The sequence below is a fragment of the Pleurodeles waltl genome, chromosome 3_1, assembly GCF_031143425.1.
Source record: "Pleurodeles waltl isolate 20211129_DDA chromosome 3_1, aPleWal1.hap1.20221129, whole genome shotgun sequence".
NCBI classification, from domain to species: domain Eukaryota; kingdom Metazoa; phylum Chordata; class Amphibia; order Caudata; family Salamandridae; genus Pleurodeles; species Pleurodeles waltl.
The window spans coordinates 1,311,329,443-1,311,357,169 of record NC_090440.1 but is presented as its reverse complement, the minus strand read 5'-3'; the positions used below and the strand labels follow the sequence as shown (position 1 = coordinate 1,311,357,169).

The 27,727-nt window shown below is 47.6% G+C and overlaps 1 protein-coding gene across 1 annotated transcript in view; it reads left to right on the top strand.

The window, feature by feature from the left end:
- The window catches only part of LOC138283576 (uncharacterized), a 267,761-nt gene that overhangs the window by 135,707 nt on the left and 104,327 nt on the right, over positions 1–27,727 (top strand). Inside the window, exon 4 of the mRNA XM_069221514.1 lies at positions 25,213–25,317. Within this exon, the coding sequence (XP_069077615.1) occupies positions 25,213–25,317 (105 nt within the window). The remainder of the gene's footprint in view (positions 1–25,212; positions 25,318–27,727) is intronic.

Below are 27,727 nucleotides of genomic sequence, written 5' to 3'. Positions count from 1 at the left end.
CACCTTCAGAGACTAGCACAGCCTCTGTGGTCTCCCTAACAAGACCAACCCCAACTAAATTACCAAAAGGGAGGCCAGCTACTCCCTTGGATTGGCTATTAGTATGTTTGCTCCCACCACCACTGCCATTACTAGGGGCACTAGAATTTGCAGAAGGGGTTGTGGTAGTGGGAGGTTTGGTGTTTTTCTTTGGACAACTGGAATCAGTTGTCCAATGGCCTTTGACTTTACACAAATAACACCAAGGCTTTTTAACTTGATTTTTGGAAGAGGATTTGGACCCACCACCCCCACCAAAGGATTTTTGTGGGCCTGATGAAGACTCAGTTTTACTTTTGTCCCCACCCTTGTCAGAAGACTTACCATCCTTCTTCTTGCCATCCTTGTCACCCCCTGTATGAACCTTTCTGTTCACTCTTGTTCTGACCCATTTGTCTGCCTTCTTTCCCAGTTGTTGGGGAGAGGTCAGATCTGAGTCTACTAGATATTGGTGTAACAAGTCAGAAACATAGTTATTCAGAATATGCTCTCTCAGAATAAGATTATAGAGGCTTTCATAGTCAGAAACTTTACTGCCATGTAACCACCCTTCCAAGGCCTTCACTGAACAGTCAACAAAGTCTATCCAGTCTTGTGAGGACTCTTTTCTGGTGTCTCTGAACTTAATCCTGTATTGTTCAGTGGTTAAGCCAAATCCATCCAAGAGTGCATCCTTCAAAACTGCAAAATTGTTAGCATCACTTTATCTAACAGTAAATAGCCTATCCCTACCCTTTCCATTGAAAGATAGCCACAATATAGCAGCCCACTGCCTTTGAGGGACCCCCTGTACCATACAGGCCCTCTCAAGTGCAGCAAACCACTTGTTGATGTCATCCCCCTCCTTGTAAGGAGGGACTATCTTGTGCAGATTCCTGGAATCATGCTCTCTAACAGGATTACTATCAGGAATACTGCTGCTGCCACCATGGGGTCCAAACCCCAATCTCTGTCTCTCCTTCTCCAGGTCTAGAGATTCCCTATCTAAGGCCAGCTGTTGCTGTTTAAGCTTCAGTCTGGTCTCTTCCACTCTCAACTTTTTGAGTTCCCTTTCTAACACGTTGTCTATAGGGTGGATGGGTTGGGAATGCTTGTACACAGAAGATAAATTGGAAACAACAGAGGGAGATCTGTCCCTAACTGACTGAACCCTAATAACCTGGCCTCCAGTAATAAGGATACCCCTACTATGATGGGAACCTCCATTACTACCAGCATTACTAGGTGGCCAGCTAGGGGGAAGATTTGGAAAAGAACCCTCCCCACCTCCCTCAGGGAGATCCCCTGAGTCAGAATGGGAGCCATCTATTAACCTCTCATTTGAAGTGCCTGCTTGGGACTCATCATTCACAATAAGCATGTTATATAGAACCTCTTTTGTAGGGTTCTTTCCTATCACTAAACCTCTATCTAAGCAGAGACTCCTTAGGCTCTTGTAATTCAAATGGTCATAAGTAGTATTGACCATTTTAAGAGCAGACTCTACATCAGACATGATAGAAGAAGGTTTAGAGACAGTATGAAAAAAGAAAAAGTTTCAGAACTTTTTAAAGAAGAGAGAAAAAAACGTTTTCTAACTTTTAGAAACTTTTAGAAGTTTAGAGAAACTTTTCAGAACTTTGTAAAAAGTTTGAGAGGAGAAAAGCAAAACTTTTTGGTTAGGTGTACATACACTGAACTTGTTTTGTATATTATTCTCTTATGAAAAGTACACAATGACAAAGTGGTAAGTGTAGGAGGCTGGCCTGGTTTGTAGTGGGTACCAAGGGGTACTTACACTCTGTACCAGGTCCAGTTATCCCCTATTAGTGTAGAAAAGGTGTTTCTAGCAGCTTAGGCTGATAGAAGGTAGCTATAGCAGTGCAGCTTAGGCTGAACTAGGAGACATACAAAGCTCCTACTATACCACTGGTGTCATATGCACAATATCATAAGAAAACACAATACACAGATATACTAAAAATAAAGGTACTTTATTTTTATGACAATATGCCAAAAGTATCTCAGTAAGTACCCTCAGTATGAGGATGCCAAATATACACAAGATATATGTACACAAACCCAAAAATATGCAGTAATAGCAAAAGGAAGTCATGCAAGCAGTGTAAAGTTACAGAAGATTGCAATAGGAGCACATAGGTATAGGGACAACACAAACCATATACTCCAAAAGTGGAATGCGAACCACAAATGGACCCCAAACCTATGTGAGCTTGTAGCAGGTCGCTGGGGCTGTAAGAAAACAGTGAGGGTTAGAAAAATAGCCCACCCCAAGACCCTGAGAAGTAGGTGTAAAGTGCACCTATAACACCCATAGAGCACAGAAGTCGTGATAGGGGGTTTCTGCAAGGAAGACCAACACCAGCAAAGCAACAACAGTGGATCTCCGGACCTGAGTACCTGTGAAACAAGGGGACCAAGTCCAAGAGTCGCGACAATGTAGAGAGTGGGCAGATGCCCAGGAAATGCCAGCTGAGGGTGCAAAGAAGCTACCACCGGATGGAAGAAGCTTTGGTTTCTGCAAGAACGAAGAGGACTAGGAACTTCCCCTTTGGAGGATGGATGTCCCACATCGTGAAGAAGCTTGCAGAGGTGTTCCCACACAGAAAGACGGCAAACAAGCCTTGCTAGCTGCAAGGGTCGTTGTTAGGGTTTTAGGATGCTGCTGTAGCCCAGGAGGGACCAGGATGTCGCCACCTGGATGAGGAGACAGAGGGGCGCCCAGCAAGCCAGGGAGCCCTCACAGATGCAGGCCGCACCCACAGAAGTACCGGATAAGGTACTTTGAAAAGGAGTGAACCGGACTCCACCCGAAGTCAGAAAAGGGAGTCCCACGACGCCGGAGGAGAACTCAGAAGGTTGTGCACTGCAGGTTAGAGTGTCGGGGACCCAGGCTTGGCTGTGCACGAAGGAAATCCTGGAAGAGTGCACAGGAGCCGGAGCAGCTGCAAATCACGCGGTACCCAGCAATGAAGTCTAGCGTGGGGAGGCAAGGACTTTCCTCCGCCAAACTTGGACTGAAGAGTCACTGGACTGTGGGAGTCACTTGGATAGAGTTGCTGAATTCCAGGGACCACGCACGTCGTGCTGAGAGGGGACCCAGAGGACTGGTGATGCAGTCTTTTGTTGCCTGCAGTTGCAGGGGGAAGATTCCGTCGACCCACTGGAGATTTCTTCAGAGCTCCTGGTGCAAGAAGGAGGCAGGCTACCCCAATAGCATGCACCGCCAGGAAACAGGCGAGAAAGCCAGCAGGATGAAGCGATACAAGGTTGCAGTAGTCGTCTTTGCTACTTTGTTGCGGTTTTGCAGGCGTCCTTAGCAGTCAGAGGTCGATCCTTTGGCAGAAGGTGAAGAGAGAGATGCAGAGGAACTCTGATGAGCACTTGCATTCGTAATCTGAAGAATTCCCCAAAACAGAGATCCTAAATAGCCAGAAAAGGAGGTTTGGCTACCTAGGAAGGAGGATAGGCTAGTAACACAGGTAAGAGCCTATTAGAAGGAGTCTCTGACGTCACCTGCTGGCACTGGCCACTCAGAGCAGTCCAGTGTGCCAGCAACACCTCTGTTTCCAAGATAGCATAGGTCTGGGGCACACTGGAGGAGCTCTGGGCACCTCCCCTGGGAGGTGCAGGTCAGGGGAGTGGTCACTCCCCTTTCCTTTGTCCAGTTTCGCGCCAGAGCAGGGCTGGGGGATCCCTGAACCGGTGCAGACTGGCTTATGCAGAGATGGGCACCATCTGTGCCCATCAAAGCATTTCCAGAGGCTGGGGGAGGCTACTCCTCCCCAGCCCTGACACCTTTTTCCAAAGGGAGAGGGTGTAACATCCTGTCTCTGATGAAGTCCTTTGTTCTGCCTTCCTGGGCCAAGCCTGGCTGGACCCCAGGAGGGCAGAAACCTGTCTGAGGGGTTGGCAGCAGCAGCAGCTGCAGTGAAACCCCGGGAAAGGTAGTTTGGCAGTACCCGGGTCTGTGCTAGAGACTCGGGGGATCATGGAATCCTGGATGGCATTGGGGTGACAATTCCATGATCTTAGACATGTTACATGGCCATGTTCGGAGTTACCATTGTGACGCTATACATAGATATTGACCTATGTATTGTGCACGCGTGAAATGGTGTCCCCGCACTCACAAAGTCCGGGGAATTTGCCATGAACGATGTGGGGGCACCTTGGCTGCTGCCAGGGTGCCCACACACTAAGTAACTTAGCACCCAACCATCACCAGGTGAAGGTTAGACATATAGGTGACTTATAAGTTACTTACGTGCAGTGGTAAATGGCTGGGAAATAACGTGGACGTTATTTCACTCAGACTGCAGTGGCAGGCCTCTGTAAGAATTGTCAGAGCTCCCTATATGTGGCAAAAGAAATGCTGCAGCCCTTAGGGATCTCCTGGAACCCCAATACCCTGGGTACCTCAGTGCCATATACTAGGGAATTATAAGGGTGTTCCAGTATGCCAATGTGAATTGGTGAAATTGGTCACTAGCCTGTTAGTGACAATTTGTAAAGTAGAGAGAGCATAACCACTGAGGTTCTGGTTAGCAGAGCCTCAGTGAGACAGTTAGGCATCACACAGGGAACACATACATATAGGTCACAAACTTATGAGCACTGGGGTCCTGGCTAGCAGGGTCCCAGTGACACATAACAAACATACTGACAACATAGGGTTTTCACTATGAGCATTGGGCTCTGGCTAGCAGGATCCCAGTGAGACAGTGAAAACACCCTGACATATACTCACAAACAGGCCAAAAGTGGGGGTAAAAAGGCTAGAAAGAGGCTACTTTCTCACAGTAAGTAGTTACAAGTACTTATCCCACCGCTGCACAACCAATGTAGGAGGCTGGTCTGGCTTGTAGTGGGTACCAGAGGTACTTACACTTTGTGCCAGGTCCAGTTATCCCTTATTAGTGTAGAAGAGGTGTTTCTAGCAGCTTAGGCTGATAGAAGGTAGCAATGGCAAAGCAGCTTAGGCTGAACTAGGAGACATCTAAAGCTCCTACTATACCACTGGTGTCATATGCACAATATCATAAGAAAACACAATACACAGAATTACTAAAAGTAAAGGTACTTTATTTTTATGACAATATGCCAAAAGTATATCACTGAGTACCCTCAGTATGAGGGTACGTTATATACACAAGATATATGTACACAAACCAAAATTATGCACGTAATAACCAGAAAAGTAATGCAAGCAATGTAAAGTTACAGTAGATTGCAATAGTAGCACATGGGTATAGGGGCAACACAAACCATATACTCTAAAAGTGGAATGCGAATCACGAATGGACCCCAAACCTATGTGAGCTTGTAGAGGGTCGCTGGGACTGTACGAAAACAGTGAGGGTTAGAAAAATAGCTCACCCCAAGACCCTGAAAGGTAGGTGTAAAGTGCACCTACTACCCCCAGAGAGCACAGAAGTTGTGATAGGGGGATTCTGCAGGAAGAACAAACACCAGCAATGCTCCAACAGTGGATTTCCAGACCTGAGTACCTGTAAGACAAGGGGACCAAGTCCAATAGTCGTGACAGTGTCGAGAGTGGGCAGGAGCCCAGGAAATGCCAGCTGAGGGTGCAAGGAAGCTGCCACCTGTTGGAAGAAGCTTGGAGTTCTGCAAGAACGAAGAGGACTAGGAACTTCCCCTTTGGAGGATGGATGTCTTACGTCACGATGAAGCTTGCAGAGGTGTTCCCACGCAGAAGGACCGCAAACAAGCCTTGCTATCTGCAAGGGTTGCGTTAGAGGTTTTTGGGTGCTGCTGTGGCCCAGGAGGGACCATTATGTTGCCACTTGGAGGAGGAGACAGAATTTGCGCCCAGCAAGTCAGGGCGCCCTCACAGAAGCAGGCAGCACCCGCAGAAGTACCTGAACAGACACTTGGAAGAAGAGTGAACCAAAGTCCACGCAAAGTCACAAAAGGGAATCCCACGATGCCGGAGAACAACTCAGAAGGTTGTGCACTGCAGGTTAGTGTGTCAGGGACCCAGGCTTGGCTGTGCACGAAGGAAATCCTGGAAGAGTGCACAGGAGCTGGAGCAACTGCAAATCACGCCTACCCAGCAATGCAGTCTAGCGTGGGGAGGCAAGGACTTACCTCCACCAAACGTGGACTGAAGAGTCACTGGACTGTGGGAGTCACTTGGACAGAGTTGCTGAGTTCCAGGGACCATGCTCGTCGTGCTGAGAGGGGACCCAGAGGACCAGTGATGCAGTCTTTTGGTGCCTGCGGTTGCAGGGGGAAGATTACGTCGACCCACAGGAGATTTCTTCAGATCTCCTGGTGCAGAGAGGAGGCAGGCTACCCCCAGAGCATGCACCACCTGGAAACAGTCGAGAAAGCCGGCAGGATGAAGTGATATAAGGTTGCTAGTAGTCGTCTTGCTGCTTTGTTGCGGTTTTGCAGGCGTCCTGAGCAGTCAGCGGTCGATCCTTTGGCAGAAGGTGAAAAGGGAGATGCAGAGGAACTCTGATGAGCTCTTGCATTCGTTATCTGAAGAATTCCCCAAAGCAGAGACCCTAAATAGCCAGAAAAGGAGGTTTCGCTACCAAGGAAGGAGGATTGGCTACCAAGAGAGGTAAGAGCCTATCAGAAGGAGCCTCTGACGTAACCTGCTGGCACTGGCCACTCAGAGCAGTCCAGTGTACCACAGACACCTCTGTTTCCAAGATGGCAGAGGTCTGGGACACACTGGAGGAGCTCTGGGCACCTCCCCTGTGAGGTGCAGGGGAGTGGTCACTCCCCTTTCCTTTGTCCAGTTTCGCGCCAGAGCAGGGCTGGGGGATCCCTGAACCGGTGTAGACTGGCTTATGCACAGATGGGCACCATCTGTGCCCATCAAAGCATTTCCAGAGGCTGGGGGAGGCTACTCCTTCCCAGCCGTCACACCTATTTCCAAAGGGAGAGGGAGTTACATCCTCTCTCAGAGGAAATCCTTTGTTCTGCCTTCCTGGGCCAGGGCTGCCTGGACCGCAGGAGGGCATAAATCTGTCTGAGGGCTTGTCAGCAGCAGCAGCTGCAGTGGAAACCCCGGAAAGGCAGTTTGGCAGTACCCGGGTTCTGTGCTAGAGACCCGGGGGATCATGGGATTGTCCCCCCAATGCCAGAATGGCATTGGGGGGACAATTCCATCATCTTAAACATGTTACATGGCCATGTTCGGAGTTACCATTGTGACGCTGTACATAGGTAGTGACCTATTTACAGTGCACGCGTGTAGTGGTGTCCCCGCACTCACAAAGTCCGGGGAATTTTCCCTGAACGATGTGGGGGCACCTTGGCTAGTGCCAGGGTGCCCACACACTAAGTAACTTTGAACCCAACCTTGACTAGGTCAAGGTTAGACATATAGGTGACTTATAAGGTACTTAAGTGCAGTGGTAAATGGCTGTGAAATAACGTGGACGTTATTTCACTCAGGCTGCACTGGCAGGCCTGTCTAAGAATTGTCAGAGCTCCCTATGGGTGGCAAAAGAAATGCTGCAGCCCATAGGGATCTCCTGGAACCCCAATACCCTGGGTACCTCAGTACTATATACTAGGGAATTATATGGGTGTACCAGTTTGCCAATGTGAATTGGTAAATTTAGTCACTAGCCTGTTAGTGACAAATTTGGAAAGCAGAGAGAGCATAACCACTGAGGTTCTGGTTAGCAGAGCCTCAGTGAGACAGTTAGGCATCACCCAGGGAACCATACAGGGCACATACTTATGAGCACTGGGGCCGTACCAGTGACACATAGACTAAAACAACATATATACAGTGAAATATGGGGGGGGTAACATGCCAGGCAAGATGGTACTTTCTTACACCGGTGATGCAGAGGTTTGGTGCCTGCGTTAGCAGGGGGAAGATTCCGTCGACCCACAGGAGATTTCTTCTTGGCTTCCAGTGCAGGGTGAAGGGAAACAGCCCTCAGAGCATGCACCACCATGAAACAGTTGAGAAAGCCGTCAGGATGAGGCGCTACAATGTTGCTGGTAGTCTTCTTGCTACTTTGTTACAGTATTGCAGGCGTCCTGGAGCAGTCAGCAGTCGATCCTTGGCAGAAGTCGAAGAGGGAAGTGCAGAGGAACTCTGGTGAGATCTTGCATTCGTTATCTGAGGAACAGCCCAGAGGAGAGACCCTAAATAGCCAGAAAAGGAGGTTTGGCTACTAAGAAAGGAGGATTAGCTACTGAAAGAGGTAAGCACCTATCAAGAGGGGTCTCTGACATCACCTGCTGACACTGGCCACTCAGAGCAGTCCATTGTGCTCCAACACCTCTGAATCCAAGATGGCAGAGGTCTGGGACACTGTAGGAGGCTGTACTGGCTTGTAGTGAGTACCAAGGGGTACTTGCACCTTGCACCAGGCCCAGTTATCCCTTATTAGTGTATAGGGTGTCTAGCAGCTTAGGCTGATAGATAATGGTAGCTTAGCAGAGCAGCTTAGGCTGAACTAGGAGACGTGTGAAGCTACTACAGTACCACTTAGTGTCATATGCACAATATCGTAAGAAAACACAATACACAGTTATACTAAAAATAAAGGTACTTTATTTTTATGACAATATGCCAAAGTATCTTAGAGTGTACCCTCAGTGAGAGGATAGGAAATATTCACAAGATATATATACACAATAGCAAAAATATGCAGTATAGTCTTAGAAATCAGTGCAAACAATGTATAGTTACAATATGATGCAATGGGGAAACATAGGGATAGGGGCAACACAAACCATATACTCCAAAAGTGGAATGCGAACCACGAATGGACCCCAAACCTATGTGACCTTGTAGAGGGTCGCTGGGACTATTAGAAAATAGTGAGAGTTAGAAAAATAACCCTCCCCAAGACCCTGAAAAGTGAGTGCAAAGTGCACTAAAGTTCCCCTAAGGACAAAGAAGTCGTGTTAGAGGAATAATGCAGGAAAGACACAAACCAACAATGCAACAACTGTGGATTTCCAATCTAGGGTACCTGTGGAACAAGGGGACCAAGTCCAAAAGTCACAAGCAAGTCGGAGATGGGCAGATGCCCAGGAAATGCCAGCTGCGGGTGCAAAGAAGCTTCTACTGGACAGAAGAAGCTGAGGTTTCTGCAGGAACGAAAAGGGCTAGAGACTTCCCCTTTGGTGGACGGATCCCTCTCGCCGTGGAGAGTCGTGCAGAAGTGTTTTCCCGCCGAAAGAACGCCAACAAGCCGTGCTAGCTGCAAATCGTGCAGTTAGCGTTTTTGGACGCTGCTGTGGCCCTGGAGGGACCAGGAGGTCGCAAATTGGACCAGGAGGGAGAGGGGACGTCGCGCAATACAAGGAGCCCTCTCAGCAGCAGGTAGCACCCTGAGAAGTGCCAGAAACAGGCACTACGAGGATGCGTGAAACGGTGCTCACCCGAAGTCGCACAAAGAAGTCCCACGTCGCCGGAGAACAACTTAGGAGGTCGTGCAATGCAGGTTAGAGTGCCGTGGACCCAGGCTGGACTGTGCACAAAGGATTTCCGCCGGAAGTGCACGGAGGCCGGAGTAGCTGCAAAAGTCGCGGTTCCCAGCAATGCAGTCTAGCGAGGTGAGGCAAGGACTTACCTCCACCAAACTTGGACTGAAGAGTCACTGGACTGTGGGAGTCACTGGGACAGGGTTGCTGGATTCGAGGGACCTCGCTCGTCGTGCTGAGACAGAGACCCTAAATAGCCAGAAAAGAGGGTTTGGCTACTTAGGAGAGAGGATAGGCTAGCAACACCTGAAGGAGCCTATCACAAGGAGTCTCTGACGTCACCTGGTGGCACTGGCCACTCAGAGCAGTCCAGTGTGCCAGCAGCACCTCTGTTTCCAAGATGGCAGAGGTCTGGAGCACACTGGAGGAGCTCTGGACACCTCCCAGGGGAGGTGCAGGTCAGGGGAGTGGTCACTCCCCTTTCCTTTGTCCAGTTTCGCGCCAGAGCAGGGCTAAGGGGTCCCCTGAACTGGTGTAGACTGGCTTATGCAGAATTGGGCACATCTGTGCCCAAGAAAGCATTTCCAGAGGCTGGGGGAGGCTACTCCTCCCCTGCCTTCACACCATTTTCCAAAGGGAGAGGGTGTCACACCCTCTCTCAGAGGAAGTTCTTTGTTCTGCCATCCTGGGCCAGGCCTGGCTGGACCCCAGGAGGGCAGATGCCTGTCTGAGGGGTTGGCAGCAGCAGCAGCTGCAGTGAAACCCCAGGAAGGGCAGTTTGGCAGTACCAGGGTCTGTGCTACAGACCACTGGGATCATGGGATTGTGCCAACTATGCCAGGATGGTATAGAGGGGGCAATTCCATGATCATAGACATGTTACATGGCCATATTCGGAGTTACCATTGTGAAGCTACATATAGGTAGTGACCTATATGTAGTGCACGCGTGTAATGGTGTCCCCGCACTCACAAAGTCCGGGGAATTGGCCCTGAACAATGTGGGGGCACCTTGGCTAGTGCCAGGGTGCCCTCACACTAAGTAACTTTGCACCTAACCTTTACCATGTAAAGGTTAGACATATAGGTGACTTATAAGTTACTTAAGTGCAGTGTAAAATGGCTGTGAAATAACGTGGACGTTATTTCACTCAGGCTGCAGTGGCAGGCCTGTGTAAGAATTGTCAGAGCTCCCTATGGGTGGCAAAAGAAATGCTGCAGCCCATAGGGATCTCCTGGAACCCCAATACCCTGGGTACCTCAGTACCATATACTAGGGAATTATAAGGGTGTTCCAGTAAGCCAATGTAAATTGGTAAAATTGGTCACTAGCCTGTCAGTGACAATTTGAAATAAATGAGAGAGCATAACCACTGAGGTTCTGGTTAGCAGAGCCTCAGTGAGACAGTTAGGCACCACACAGGGAACACATACATATAGGCCACAAACTTATGAGCACTGGGGTCCTGACTAGCAGGGTCCCAGTGACACATAACAAACATACTGAAAACATGGGGTTTTCACTATGAGCACTGGGCCCTGGCTAGCAGGATCCCAGTGAGACAGTGAAAATACCCTGACATACACTCACAAACAGGCCAAACGTGGGGGTAACAAGGCTAGAAAGAGGCTACTTTCTCACAGACACACTGAAGGAGCTCTGGGCACCTCCCTTGGGACATACTGGTCAGGGGAGTGGTCACTCCCCTTTCCTTTGTCCAGTTTCACGCTAGAGCAGGGCTGGGGGATCCCTGAACCGGTGTAGACTCGCTTATGCAGAGATGGGCACCATCTGTGCCCATCAAAGCATTTCCAGAGGCTGGGGGAGGCTACTCCTCCCCAGCCCTTCACACCTATTTCCAAAGGGAGAGGAAATCCTTTGTTCTGCCTTCCTGGGACTGGGCTGCCCAGACCCCAGGAGTGCAGAAACCTGTCTGAGGGGTTGGCAGCAGCTGCAGTGGAAACCCCAGAAAGGCAGTTTGGCAGTTCCCGGTTTCTGTGCTAGAGACCCGAGGGATCATGGAATTGTCACCCCCAATACCAGAATGGTATTGGGGTGCCAATTCCATGATCTTAGATATGTTACATTGCCATGTTTGGAGTTACCATTGTGACGCTACACATAGGTAGTGACCTATGTGTAGTGCACGTGTGTAATGGTGTCCCTGCACTCACAAAGTCCAGGGAATTTGCCCTGGACAATGTGGGGGCACCTTGGCTAGTGCCAGGGTGCCCACACACTAAGTAACTTAGCATCTAACCTTCACCAGGTGAGGGTTAGACATATAGGTGACTTATAAGTTACTCATATGCAGTAAAAAAGGCTGTGAAATAACGTGGACGTTATTTCACTCAGGCTGCAGTGGCAGCCCTGTGTAAGAATTGTCTGAGCTCCCTATGGGTGGCAAAATAAATGCTGCAGCCCATAGGGATCTCCTGGAACCCCAATACCCTGGGTACCTAGGTAGCATATACAAGGGAATTATATGGGTGTTCCAGTGTGCCAATGAGAATTGGTAAAATTAGTCACTAGCCTGAGGTGACAATTTTAGAAAGCAGAGAGAGCATAAACACTGAGGTTCTGGTTAGCAGAGTCTCAGTGATACAGTTAGGCATCACAAAGGGAAAACATACCGGGCATAGATGCTGAGCACTGGGGTCCTGCCTAGCAGGATCCCAGTGACACATGGGCAAAAAACCAAACATACATACAGTGAAAATGGGGGTAACATGCCAGGCAAGATGGTACTTTCCTACACCAGGGTATTGGGGTTCCAGGAGATCCTTATGAGCTGCAGCATTTCTTTTGCCACCCATAGGGAGCTCAGACAAACCTTTACACAGGACTGCCACTGCAGCCTGAGTGAAATAACGCACACATTATTTCACAGCCATTTTCACTGCACTTAAGTAACTTATAAGTCACCTATATATCCAACTTTCACCAGCTGAAGGTTAGGTGCAAAGTTACTAAGTGTGAGGGCATCCTTGGACTAGCAAGGGTGCCCCCACATACTTCAGAGCAATTTCCCCGGACTTTGTGAGTGCGGGGACACCATTACACGCGTGCACTACATATAGGTCAATACCTATATGTAGCTTCACAATGGTAACTCTGAATATGCCATGTAACATGTCTAAGATCATGGAATTGTCCCCCCATGCCAAATATGGTATTGGGGTGCCAATCACATGCATCCCCGGGGCTCCACTATGGACCCTGGGTACTGCCAAACCAGCTCTCTAGGGCTTTCTCTGCAGCTACCGCTGCTGTCAACCCACAAACAAGGTTCTTCCCTCTTTGGCTCTGGGCAGCCGAGTCCCAGGAAGGCAGAACAAAGCATTTTTTCCAAGAGCAGGGTGTTACACCCTCCCCCTTTGGAAATAGGTGTTACAGACTGGGGAGGAGTAGCCTCCCCCAGCCCCTGGAAATGCTTTGAAAGGCATAGATGGTGCCCTTCTTGCATAAGCCAGTCTACACCGGTTCAGGGAACCCTCAGTCCCAGCTCTGGTGCGAAACTAGAGAAAGGAAAAGGGAGTTACCACTCCCCTGTCCATCACCACCCCAGGAGTGGTGCCAAGAGCTCCTCCAGTGTGTCCCAGACTTCAGCCATCTTGGATCCAGAGGTGTTAGGGCACTCTGGAGGCCTCTGAGTGGCCAGTGCCAGCCGGTGAAAGCAGAGATCCCTCCTGAGAAGTGCTTACCTGGCCAATCCTCCTCTGAGGTCTATTTAGGGTCTCTCCAGTGGGCTTTTCCTCAGATATCGGCTTGCAAGAATTCACCAGAGTTCATCTGCTCCTCTGTCTTCGACTTCTGCCAAGGATCGTCTGTTGACTGCTCCAGGACGCCTGCAAAACTGCAGCAAAGTAGCAAGAAGACCACCAGCAACATTCTAGCGCCTAATCCTGCTGGCTTTCTCAACCGTTTCCAGGTGGTGCATGCTTTGGAGGCTGCCTGCCTTCATCCTGCAGCACGGGAAGCCACAAAGAAATCTCCTGTGGGTCAACGGAATCTTCCCACTCCTTCAGCAGGCACCAAACTTCAGCATCACCGGTACTCTGGGACCCCTCTCATCCTGACGAGCGTGTCCCCTGGAACACAGGTAGTGGACCAAAATGACCCAGACTGTCCAGTGGTCCAACTGTCCAAATTTGGAGGAGGTATGTCCTTGCCTCCCCTCTCCAGACAGTAATCCTGTGCACCGCTTGAACTGCAGCTGCTAGGGCTTCTGTGCACATTTCCAAGAACTCCTTCATGCACAGCCTAGCCCAGGTCCCCTGCACTCCGTCCTGCATTGCTCAACTCCCTGAGTTGACCTCCGGCTTCGTGGGACCCTCTTTTGTAGTGTTGAGATGACCGCTGTGTTCAGTCTTCTTGAAGCCATGTTCAACAGCTTCTGCAGGTGCTACCTTCTTGTGTGTGGGCTCTCTACGTTGCTGTGGGCCCCCTCTGTCTCCTCTCCCGAGTTGCGATATCCTGGTGCTTCCTGTGCCTGGGCAGCACCCTTTTTCTTCAACCGCATTTCTTGCAGCTAGCAAGGCTTGTTTGCGTTTTTTTGCCAAGGAAACAAGTCTGCATCCTCCAGCAGTATGTGGGACATCCTCTGCATAAAGGAGTAGTTCCTAGCACCTTTCGTTGTTGCAGAATCTTCTGCTTCTTTCATCCAGAGGCAGCACTTTTGCACCTTCATCTGGGGTTTAGTGGGCTCCTGCCTTCCTGGACACTTTCACGACTCTTGGTCTTGGTCCCCTTCTTTTGCAGGCCCTCCTGTCCAGGACTCCATCTTCAGTGCTTTGCAGTCTGTTGTGGCCTTTGCAAAATCCTCTATCACAAGTTTAGTGTGTTTCTGGGGAAATAGTAGTACTTTACTCCTACTTTCCAGGGTCTTGGGGTGGGGTATCTTGGACACCCTTGGTGTTTTCTTACACTCCCAGTGATCCTCTACACACTACACTATCCTAGAGGCCCATTTGTGGTTCGCATTCCACTTTCATAGTGTATGGTTTGTGTTGCCCCTAGGCCTATTGCATCCTATTGTATTCTACAGTGTTTGCACTATTTCTGACTGTTTTACTTACCTGATTTTGGTTTGTGTGAATATTTTGTGTATTTTACTTACCTCCCAAGGGAGTATATCCTTTGAGATATTTTTGCCACATTGTCACTAAAATAAAGTACCTTTATTTTTAGTAACCCTGAGTATTGTGTTTATTATGACATAGTACCTATATGATATAAGTGGTATAGTAGGAGCTTTGCATGTCTCCTAGTTCAGCCTAAGCTGCTCTGCTATAGCTACCTCTATCATCCTAAACTGCTAGAACACTACTAATCTTCTAATAAGGGATAACTGGACCTGGCACAAGGTGTAAGTACCATCAGGTACCCACTATATGCCAGGCCAGCCTCCTACATTGGTGGTGCAGCGGTGGGTTAAGTACTTGTAACTCCTTTACCACTTTGTTATTGGTGCTTTTCATAAGAAAACCATATTCTAAACACTTAGAAATATAGACAGTTAACCTAAACAGTCTAACACTCTTTCTAAAAACTTTCTAAAAGTTTCAGAAAAGTTTAAAAAAGTTTCTAAACTTTTTTCTCTCTTTCCTAAACAGTTTCTTGCAACTATATCTGTAGTAGAGGCCACTCCCAAAGTTGCACAGACAACTTATGACAATTTAAACTTTAAACGTTTGAGGGGTCTCTGCATGGAAAGAAGTTTAGTGATTGGTAAGAACACTACCAAAGATCTTCTCCTTAGTCTTTTGCTTGAAAGTGACCAGAACCCGTCTGATCCAACCCAAGATCAGGAGGTAGAGGAGGAGGGTAACCAGATAGAATCAACGGAGGGCCCTGATGGCTCGGGGGGGTACTTCCAAAGACCTTTATACTAACAGGCCATCTAGTTAATCTGGTAATGGGAGGAGGTCACACACTAGTAGGGCACCTTTCACTCCAAAAGGCCAGGTAACTAGAGTTCAGGTAGTTAGAGACAGGTCCACTTCTGACAATTCCCACATTACCTCTGGGTCAGAGAATTTCCAAGCCTCCCGCCATGAGGATAACACCCTAGACAGGGAACTCAGAAAGCTGAGGTTGGAAGAGGCCAGACTGAAGCTGAGACAGCAGCAGTTGGCCTTAGACAGGAAGTCTCTAAATGTAGAGAGGGAAAGACAGAAGTTGTGGTTAATTCACCATGGTGGCAGCAGCAGTGTTCTTGATAGTCATCCTGTAAGAGAAACAGATTTAAGAAACCGGCACAAATTGTTCCCCGTTTCAAGGAGAGGGATGACATAAACAAGTGGTTTGCTGAACTTGAGAGGGCCTGTCTGGTACAGTTGGTTCCTCAAAGGCAATGGGCTGCTATCTTGTGGCTATCTTTCACTGGTAAGGGTAGGGATAGGCTCCTTACTGTCAGAGAAAGTGATGCCTACAACTACAAAGTTTTGAAAGATGCACTCTTAGATGGATTTGGCTTAACCACTAAACAATACTGGATAATGTTCAGAGATACCAGAAATGAGTCCTCTCAAGACTGGACAGACTTTGTAGACTGTTCAGTGAAGGCCTTGGAGGGATGGCTACATGGCAGTAAAGTGACTGACTATGAAACCATATATAATCTTATTTTGAGAGAGCATATTTTGAATAATTGTGAGTCTGACTTGTTACATCAGTACTAGGTAGACTCAGATCTGACCTCTCCCAAAGAATTGGGAAAGAAGGCAGACAAATGGGTCAGAACAAGAGTGAGCAGAAAAGCTCATACGGGTGGTGACAAGGATGGCAAGAAGAAGGATGGTAAGTCTTCTGTCAAGGGTGGGGACAAAGATAAAAATAATTCTGATTCTTCATCAGGCCCACAAAAATCCTCTGGGGGAGGTGGGTCCAAATCCTTTTCAAACAATCAAAGGAAGCCATGGTGTTATTTATGTAAAAGTAAAGGTCATTGGGCAAGTGATTCCACTTGTCCAAACAAAAACACCAAGGCTCCCACTACCACAACCCCAACTGCATCCTCTAGTGCCCCTAGTAATAGCAGTGGTGGTGGGAAAAACACTACAAACAGCCAATCAAAGGGTGTAGCTGGGCTCACCATTGGTAATGTAGTTGGGGTTGGTCTTGTTAGGGAAACCACAGAGGCTGTTTTTTCTCTGATGGGGGTATTGACTTTGCCACCTTAGTTGCTTGTCCCCTTAATATGGGTAAGTACAAGCAACTACCCCTAATAAACGATGTTGAGGTTGAGGCCTACAGGGACACAGGAGCAGTGTCACAATGGTGATTGAGAAACTGGTTCACCCTGAACAACACCTACTTGGTCAGCAGTACCAAGTGGCTGATGCTCATAACAACCCTCCTAGCCACCCCATGGCCTTTGTGAATCTCAACTGGGGGGGGGTTACTGTTCCAAAGAAAGTTGTGGTACCCACTGATTTATCTGTAGACTGCTTACTAGGTAATGATTTGGAGACATCAGCTTTGGCTGAAGTGGAGTTGGAGGCTCATACAGCAATGCTGGGCATTCCAGGGCATATCTTTGCTCTCAGAAGTGCTCACGCCAAGACGCAAGGAGGACAGGGAAACATGGATCCTGGAAAAATGCACCAAGTGCTCCCTAAAGCTAGGGGTAGAAAGGGTAAATCCTTGCCCACTATCCCTTCCTCTCCAGAAGATTCCCCTTTTGAGGAAGAGGAATCCTCTCCCTGTGCAGAACCTACACCAGATGAGCTGGCAGCAGACACTGCTGAGCTTTTGGGTGCAGGGGGGCCTGCTAGGGAAGAGCTGAGTATGGCACAGCAGACCAGTCCCACACTAGAGGGTTTAAGACAGCAAGCTGTCAAACAGCAGAATGGGGATATCACTGATAGCCATAAAGTCTATTGGGATGATAACCTCCTCTACACTGAGTCAAGGGACCCTAAACCTGGAACTGCCAGGAGATTGGCCATCCCTTTGCAGTATAAGGAGTTTCTTCTGACTTTGGCTCATGATATTCCTTTGGCTGGACATCTGGGCCAGAGTAAAACTTGGGACAGGCTTGTTCCATTGTTTCACTGGCCTCATATGTCAGAGGACACTAAGGAGTTTTGTCACTCTTCCCTGGCAGGCCCCCCTGCACCCAAAAGCTCAGCTGTATAAGCTTTTAGCTCCTCTGGTGTAGGTTCTGCACAGGGAGAGAATTCCTCTTCCTCAAAAGGGGAATCATCTGTGGAATGAGGGAGAGTGGACAAGGGTTTGACCTTCCTACCCCTAGTGTTTGGGAGCACTTGGCCCATTGTTCCAGGATCCAAGTTTCCCTTTCCTCTTTGCTTCTTGGCCTGAGCCCTGGTAAGAGCAGCAATATGCCCAGGAATGCCCAGCATTGCTGCATGGGCCTCCAACTCCACTTCTGCCCAAGCTGAAGTCTCCAAACATTGCCTAGCAGACATTCTACAGGTAAGTCAGTGCCTACCACAACTTTCTTTGGGCCAGTAACCCCCCCCCCCTCCCCCCAGTTGAGATTCACAACAGCCATGGAGTGGCTTACAGTGTTGCTATGGGCGTCTGCCACTTGGTACTGGTGACCAAGTAGGTGCTGCTCAGGGGCAACCAGTTTGTCTATCACCATGGTGACACTGGCACCTGTGTCCCTGTAGGCCTCAACCTGAACACCATTAATCAGGGGTAGCTGCTTGTACGTATCCATATTAAGGGGACAAGCAACTAAAGTGGCTAGGTCAATGCCACCATCAGAGACTAAAACAGCCTCAGTCATCTCCCTAACTAGATCAACCCCAACTACATTACAAATGGTGATCCCAGCTACACCCTTTGACTGGCTATTAGTAGTGCTCATGCCACTAGGGGCAATACTGGTTGCAGTTGGGGTTGTGGTGGTGGGAGGTTTGGTGTTTTTCTTTGGACAATGACTGTCAGTTGCTCAATGGCCTTTGGCTTTACACATATAACACAAAGGTTTCCTATCTTTGTGAGAAGAGGATTTGGGCCCACCACCCCCAGAGGATTTTTGTGGGCCTGATGAAGACTCTGATGATTTTTGTTATCTTTGTCCCCACCCTTGTCATGTGACCATCCTTCCTCTTGCCATCCTTGTCACCCCATGTATGAGCATTTCTGCTCACCCTTGTTCTGACCCATGTGTTTACCTTCTTTCCCAATTCATGGGGAGAGGTCAGATCTGAGTCCACAAGATATTGATGCAACAAGTCAGACACACAATTATTCAAGATATGCTCTCTCAGAATCAAGTTATATAGGCTTTCATAGTCAGTCACCTTACTGCCATTTAACCAACCTTCTACGGCCTTCACAGAACAGCCTACACAGTCTGTCCAGTCCTGTGATGACTCCTTTCTGGTCTCTCTGAACTTAAGTCTGTACTGTTCAGTGGTTAAGACCAGACCATCTAAGAGTGCATCTTTAAGAATTTGATAATTATCTGCAGCATCCTCTCTGACAATAAGAAGTCTGTCTCTCTCCTTGCCAGAGAAGGATAACTAAATGATAGCAGCCCACTGTACATGAGGGACCCTCTGAAAGCTACAGGCCCGCTCAAGTGCAGCAAACCACTTACAGATGTAATCGCCATCCTTGTAAGGAGGGACAACTTTGTGCATATTTCTAGAATTAAATGAAGGTTCCCTAACATTTGTATTTCTAAAACAGCTGCTGCCACCATGGGGAACTAACCCCAAACCCTGCCTCTCTTTCTCCCCAGCCAGGGATTTCCTGTCTAAGGCTAACTGTTGCTGCATTAGCCTCAGTCTGGCCTCCTCTAACCTCAGCTTTCTGAGTTCCCTATCTAGGGACTGGTCCTCAGGGTTAGAATTATGTGAAGCCTCTGAAACAGAGGTAACATGAGAGTGTGCAGAGGCAGACCTATCTCTAACAGGGGCCACTCTAGTGATCTGGCCTCTAGGGGTGAAGGGAGCCCTACTTGTGTGTGAACCCTTCCCACTACCAGATATACTAGGGGGTTATTGACAGATAGGTCTGTGGAATTACCCTCCCCAGGATTGTCATTCTGCTTCTCTGAGCCCTCCTGGTTGGAGTCATCCTCTACCTCTTCCCCTGTCTGATCTGGAACAGTGCTGAGTCCCTGGTCATCTTGGAGGAGAAGATTTAAGAGGAACTCCTTAATGGGGTTCTTCCCAATCCCTAAACTTCTTTCAAGCCAGAGACCCCACAAACTTTTAAAGTTAAGATTTTCATATGTTGTTTTCACAACTCTAGGGGTAGCTTCTACTGAAGACATATTGAAAGAAAGAAAAATTAGGAAAGTGAGTAAAGAGCTAGTAGAATAACAGAGCTAACCATTTAGAGAAAAGAAGAAAACTTTTCAAGACCTTGTAAAAACTTTTGCAAAGTTTAAAGAACTTTTTAGAAAGTTAGAAAATTGTTTATAGGTATATATTATATATGCTCTAAGTATTGGAGCAAGCTTTTCTTGTGAAAAGCACAGGTAACAAAGTGGTAAAGCAATTGCAAGTACTTATCCCATCGCTACTACTACCAATGTAGGAGGCTGGCCTGCTATGTAGTGGGTACCTTGGGTACTTACACCTCTGTGTTTCTAGGAGCACACTTGTCGCTGTGAGGAGTCCAGGAGTACCGGTCTTCGACTTGGAAGGTGCCTGCGTGAGCAGGGTAGTAACTCCGTCACCCCATGTAGGAGGCTGGCCTGGCTTATAGTGGGTACCTGATGGTACTTACACCTTGTGCCAGGTCCAGTTATCCCTTATTAGTGAAGTAGTAGTGTTCTAGCAGCTTAGGCTGATAGAGGTAGCTATAGGAGAGCAGATTAGGCTGAACTAGGAGACATGCAAAGCTTGTGCAATACCACTTATAGTTACACACTACTGTTACCAAAAATAAAGGTATTTATTTGGGTGGCACAGTACCAAAAATATCTTAGAGACAATACTCCTTCTGGAGGTAAGTATTATACACAATATATACACTAGACACCAAAATTAGACAAGTAAATAGTCTTAGAACAAGGCAAACAATAGGGAAGGCTATGGAATGAAATGGGAGAAAATAGGTCTAGGGGCAACACAAACCGTATACTAAGAAAGTGGAATGCGAATCACAAATTCCCCTCTAGACAAGTGTAGTGTTTGCAGAATTGCTGGGAGAGTAAGAATACAGTAAGGGTAAGTAAATTACCCCACCCCAGAGCCCAGAAAAGCAGGACTAAATTACTGCAAATTTCCTTAGGACACACTACACATTGTGATATGGATTATTGAAGTAACCAACCAAGTCTGCAGACAACAACTATTGGATTCCTGGACCTGAAGACCTGCAAAAGAAGGGAACCAAGTCCAGAAGTCGAAAGAAGTTGCAGGAAGGACAGGAGTCCCTGCCAACCCAGAAGAGGGTGCAAAATAAGAGTCCCCGGTTGGACAAAGACTGCAGGAATGTACCTTAGGAAGATGCCAATGGGTTCCTGCATGATGCAGAAGATGTCCCATGACGTGAAGATGGATGCAGATGTGATTTAGTGTTGGAATTCATCAACAAGCCTTGGTTACGACAAATGTGTGTTTTGCATCAAAATGGCGATGGCTGCATCCAGGAGGGACCTGGGGGCCTCAACTCTATGTGAGGAGGAAGAAGGGGCTGTCAGCACTTTAGAGAGCCCTCAGAATGCCAGACAGCACCCAAGGGAGTCCCAGGACATGGGGTGCAAAACGCGGTCCGTGAAGCACTACAAAGAAGGGTCACACCCTGCTGGAAATCAACTTAGCAAGTTGAGCGTCGCAGGATAGAGTGCTAGGGACCTGGGCCAGGCTGTGCACGAAGGAATTTTGCAAATAGTGCACAGAGGCCTCAGGAGATGAAGAAGACGTGGTGCACAGGGGTACTGTCGCTCTCAGGGAAGGCAAGGTCTTACCTCCTCCAAATTGGGTCAACAGGACCTCAGAACAATCTAAGTCGATGGAGTCCACCCTCTGTGTTTCTAGGAGCACACTTGTCGCTGTGAGGAGTCCAGGAGTACCGGTCTTCGACTTGGAAGGTGCCTGAGTGAGCAGGGGAGTAACTCCGTCACCCCATGTAGGAGGCTGGCCTGGCTTATAGTGGGTACCTGATGGTACTTACACCTTGTGCCAGGTCCAGTTATCCCTTATTAGTAGATTAGTAGTGTTCTAGCAGCTTAGGCTGATAGAGGTAGCTATAGCAGAGCAGCTTAGGCTGAACTAGGAGACATGCAAAGCTCCTACTATACTACTCATATTGCACTATATCATAAAAATCACAATACTCAGAGTTACTAAAAATAAAGCTACTTTATTTTAGTGACAATGTGCCAAAAATATCTCAGAGGATATACTCCCTTAGGAGGTAAGTAAAATACACAAAATATGCAAACAAACCAAAATCAGGTAAGTAAACAGTTAGAAAAGTATATACTAAGAAAGTGGAATGCGAACCACTTAGGGACCCCAGGCCTAGTGTAGTGTGTAGAGGGTCGCTGGGAGTGTCAGAAAACAGTAAGGGTGTCCAAGATACCTGTAGGAGGCTGGTCTGGCTTGTAGTGGGTACCAAAGGTACTTACACCTTGTGCCAGTTCCAGTTATCCCTTATTGGTGTAGAAGAGGTGTTTCTAGCAGCTTAGGCTGACAGAAGGTAGCTATGGCAAAGCAGCTTAGGCTGAACTAGGAGACATGTAAAGCTCCTACTATACCACTGGTGTCATATGCACAATATCATAAGAAAACACAATACACAGATATTCTAAAAATAAAGGTACTTTATTTTTATGACAATATGCCAAAAGTATCTCAGTGAGTACCCTCAGTATGAGGATAAGTAATATACACAAGATATATGTACACAATACCAAAATGATACAGTAATAGCAAAAGGAAGTAATGCAAGCAGTGTAAAGTTACAATAGATTGTAATAGGAGAACATAGGTATAGGGGCAACACAAACCATGTAATCCAAAAGTGGAATGCGAACCACAAATGGACCCCAAACCTATGTGAGCTTGTAGAGGGTCGCTGGGTCTGTAAGAAAAACAGTGAGGGTTCGAATAATAGCCCACCCCAAGACCATAAAAGGTAGGTGTAAAGTGCACATACTACCCCCAGAGAGCACAGAAGTCGTGATAGGGGGATTATGCAAGGAAAACCAACACCAGCAATGCAACAACAGTGGATTTCTGGACCTGAGTACCTGTAAGACAAGGGGACCAAGTCCAAGAGTTGCGAAAGTGTCGAGAGTGGGCAGGAGCCCAGGAAATGCCAGCTGAGGGTGCAAGGGAGCTGCCACCGAATGGAAGAAGCTTGGTGTTTTGCAAGAACGAGGAGGACTAGGAACTTCCCCTTTGGAGGATGGATGTCCCACATCGTGAAGAAGCTTGCAGAGGTATTCCCACGCAGAAAGACCGCAAACAAGCCTTGCTAGCTGCAAGGGTCATGGTTAGGGTTTTTGGATGCTGCTGTGGCCCAGGAGGGACCAGGATGTCGCCACTTGAATGAGGAGACAGAGGGGGCACCCAGCAAATCAGGGAGCTCTCACAGAAGCAGGCAGCACCCGCAGAAGTACCGGATCAGGCACTTAGAAGAGGAGTGAACCGCAGTCCACCCGAAGTCAGAAAAGGGAGTCCCACGACGCCGGAGGGCAACTCAGAAGGTTGTGCACTGCAGGTTAGAGTGTCGGGGACCCAGGCTTGGCTGTGCACGAAGGAAATCCTGGAAGAGTGCACAGGAGCCGGAGCAGCTGCAAATCACTCGGTACCCAGCAATGCAGTCTAGTGTGGGGAGGCAAGGACTTATCTCCACCAAACTTGGCCTGAAGAGTCACTGGACTGTGGGAGTCACTTGGACAGAGTTGCTGAGTTCCAGGGACCAAGCTCGTCGTGTGAAAGGGGACCCAGAGGACCGGTGATGCAGTCTTTTGTTGCCTGCGGTTGCAGGGGGAAGATTACGTTAACCCACTGGAGATTTCTTCAGAGCTCCTGGTGCAAGAAGGAGGCAGGCTGCCCCTAGATCATGCACCACCTGGAAACAGTCGAGAAAGCCGGCAGGATGAAGCGATACAAGGTTGCTAGTAGTTATCTGGCTACTTTGTTGCGGTTTTGCAGGCGTCCTGAGCAGTCAGCGGTCGATCCTTTGGCAGAAGGTGAAGATGGAGATGCAGAGGAACTCTGGTGAGCTCTTGCATTCGGTATCTGAAGAATTCCCCAAAGCAGAGACCCTAAATAGCCAGAGAAGGAGGTTTGGCTACCTAGGAAGGAGGATTGGCTACTAAGAGAGGTAAGAGCCTATCAGAAGGAGTCTCTGATGTCACCTGATGGCACTGGCCACTCAGAGCAGTCCAGTGTGCCAGCAACACCTCTGTTTCCAAGATGGCAAAGGTCTGGGGCACACTGGAGGAGCTCTGGGCACCTCCCATGGCAGGTGCAGGTCAGGGGAGTGGTCACTCCCTTTTCCTTTGTCCAGTTTCGTGCCAGAGCAGGGCTGGGGGATCCCCAAACCGGTGTAGACTGGCTTATGCAGAGATGGGCAGCATCTGTGCCCATCAAAGCATTTCCAGAGGCTGGGGGAGGCTACTCCTCCCCAGCCTTCACACCTATTTCCAAAGGATGAGGGTGTCACACCCTCTCTCAGAGGAAATCCTTTGTTCTGCCTCCCTGGGCCAGGGCTGCCTGGACCCCAGGAGGTCAGAAACCCATCTGAGGGGTTGGCAGCAGCGGAGACCCCGGAAAGGCAGTTTGGCAGTACCCGGGTTCTGTGCTAGAGACCCGGGGGATCATGGAATTGTCTCCCCAATGCCAGAATGGCATTGGGGTGACAATTCCATGATCTTAGACATGTTACATGGCCATGTTCGGAGTTACCATTGTGACGCTATACATAGGTAGTGACCTATGTATAGTGCGCACCTGTAATGGTGTCCCCGCACTCACAAAGTCCGGGGAATTTGCCCTGAACAATGTGGAGGCACACACTAAGTAGCTTTGCACCCAACATTCACCAGGTGAAGGTTAGACATATAGGTGACTTATAAGTTACTTAAGTGCAGTGGTAAATGTCTGTGAAATAACGTGGACGTTATTTCACTCAGGTTGCACTGGCAGGCCTGTGTAAGAATTGTCAGAGCTCCCTATGGGTGGCAAAAGAAATGCTACAGCCCATTTGGATCTCCTGGAACCCCAATACTCTGGGTACCTCAGTACCATATACTAGGGAATTATATGGGTGTACCAGTATGCCAATGTGAATTGGTGAAATTGGTCACTAGCCTGTTAGTGACAATTTGGAAAGCAGAGAGAGCATAACCACTGAGGTTCTGGTTAGCAGAGCCTCAGTGAGACAGTTAGTCATCACACAGGGAACACATACAGGGCACATACTTATGAGCACTGGGGCCCTGCCTGGCAAGGTCCCAGTGACACATAGACTAAAACAACATATATACAGTGAAATATGGGGGTAACATGCCAGGCAAGATGGTGCTTTCCTACAAATACCCTTTGCTCATCTTATTTTTCAAGCTTTGCTAGAATATCCCTGGTTAAGCCTTGCTTCAAGCAGTAACAATGCACTCTTTTTGCTTCACTGTGTTGCTATTTATATTATTTATAGCTCAGTTCAAGATCCTACGCACCATGGAATAGAATGCATTTTGTTCCCTTCCGGAGTGTCTTGTGTTCTGGCCAAGTGCCTTTCCTTCAAGCCGCTTTCTACAATTATGTTCACTGACCGATTTCTCTTCTTTCACAGGACTCCTCCCTTCTGGGAATCAGAGAGTGTGAAGGTGGCAAAGGGTGGTATCGTCAAAAGCACGTGTGCTATTCCAGCATTTCTAAAAAAGGGGACCACCAACAAGTAAGTATTAGCTACTGCTCCTTCCATAATCCTCCTTGTGGAGTAAATATGCGGGGGCGAGACTATTTATACCTATTCCCTGCCCTCACCTTTTGTTACAGTTCCTAGATTCTGCAAAGTTCTGGGTGTTCTTGTGAGCTCTTATGAGACTGTGGGTGGTTCTGCAAGATCGAAGGTGTTCCTGCAGGGTTCCCCTGTTTTTTCATGGCTCTTGTTAAATATGTCTGGCAGTAGCTGCCAACTGTTGTCAGACCGAGTCCATCACTATGATGAAAGGCCAAGTGCCAGTACTGCATGGTGCTGACAACAGGACTCTGGAGTAGACAGTTTGTAGCACGCCATGGGGCTCTTGTAGGCAGCAAAAAATATTAAAGAGTCCCATAGCATCAAATGCTTTTTTCTCTGGTTAAGATAGCGCTAACCTTAACCCGTGAATACATCTCTGCTTCTGCCCACTGACAGCATACACCCACCTTCCATCCAACCAAACTAGCTCTCACCACTACATTATAGGATTTATAATACTTGGTATTCTGCAACCCCTGTAAAATGCACGTTTGCAATTTCTTTAGAATTGGCGACTAGTAATGTACTCAGTCGCCAATTATAAAGAAAGACATCAGACAACACAATTGTAATACGTTATTACAGTCGAGTTCGGATGACACACTGCCAGCAGCCGAGGTGAAAGGCAGGTCAAGTGACGGAGCAGCTGAACTTGAGATTCTATTTTTAGTCTTCATGTTTGCAAACATACTCTCTTTTCCTGAAAGAGCTACCCACCAAGGTTTTAGGAAGTTTTTGGGAAAAGTGATCATGTGACCATAAATTATATGGCATATAGTACCGCCTGATGTACATGATAAGGATATTGCAAGTCTCCTCTAAGTGCCATAAACGTATAAATTAACTGGCTTTCAGCCTCGTTCCTTTGTAGCAGGGGGTACTTTATCGCGTTTATAATGTATCAAATGTTTGTCTTGATTCAAAAGCATTATTTGTATAGGGGAAACCAAATAGGCCTATCTAAGGACCGTCCATAGACATAAAAGTGGTAGGAGGCGGGAAGGTTCTCATCTCCAAAGAAGCCTTTTATTCAATGCCAGGAAACCAAATGACACAGCTAGCTCTAACTGCAGCTACATGGTAGAGAGTAAGGTTTAAAATTGCACGGACCAGTCCAAATAGTCAATCAGCGAAACTGTGTTGTAATTATTTTTTAAGCTAATGGTTTTATTTACTGGGGTGGGAATGGGAAAAAAGCCAAATATCAGCAGGTTTCATTAGATTTCGTATCACTTGTTTTATGCTTTCTCCACCCTATGTAGTGACTGGAGAGCCACTCAGTTTCTTATAACTAGGGCACAGCTGGCAATGAAATGAGTGGTTCCTTGTTTATAGGACCGCTCGCGGAACTCTTGTAAGACCTGTCATATTACGGAAGGGTATCCAATTTGTGATTGTTGTGGAAGTCATGGGGGCTCGAATAGTAAAAATATGAAACGAACTCCATATGAAAGGAGAAAACTCCAGACATATCATAGGCTATTTTTTAAAGAAATAAACCCTTCCTTTGAGGGATTTGTTTCTGGAAAAAAACAACAAAAAACTCACACTGAACCTCCAAAACATGGTGGCCTAGCCAGAATCACATTTTCGATTAAAATTATCCCACTGTGATAGAGGGAGCACATCAGCAAAAATCTTCCACCAGAGTTGTAAGTATGGTAGCTGGCCTCAACTCCCCACTGCGCAATAGTTTTAAAGTATGAGTTTAAAAACTTTGAATTTGAATCAGAAGTTCTATTATTTTTATGACTCAAATTTAACACATTTTCTTACATCCTATTGGGAGTTGCCGGAGACATCGACCTCCCTCGCAGACAACTAATATTTTGTAACTTGACCCGAATAATAGTGACAAGAGACATGGCTAGGCACTGAGGGGCCCAAAAGCCCCGACGATATCCGAATGGTAGAAAGGGATAGATATGTACATGGCAGTGGAAAGAGTAATATATAAAAGTAGAGGATGCCCTCGTAAATTTCACAAAATATGGGACCCTTGGAACACATATCATGGACTGGATGCATAAATAAACACGAGCCATGACAGAAACGGTCACGGTAGATGCTGCAGTGTTCCACTGCCACTGGTCCCTCAATGACAACAAGGCGTCCGCCTTATAGGTGTCTCTGTTAGTAATGCTGAGTCCTGTGATATCTTTTTTTTAAACACACCAGCTTTATTCGGTTATAAAAAAACATCAAAGCAAATAACCACAATGCTCCATATGAATACAAAGTTGGATTAAAAAGCTAAATAGGAACAATTAAAGAAAACATCATACAATATTAAGAATAAAAATGTGATAAATCTCTCAGTCCTTGCCCTATAACATACATATTT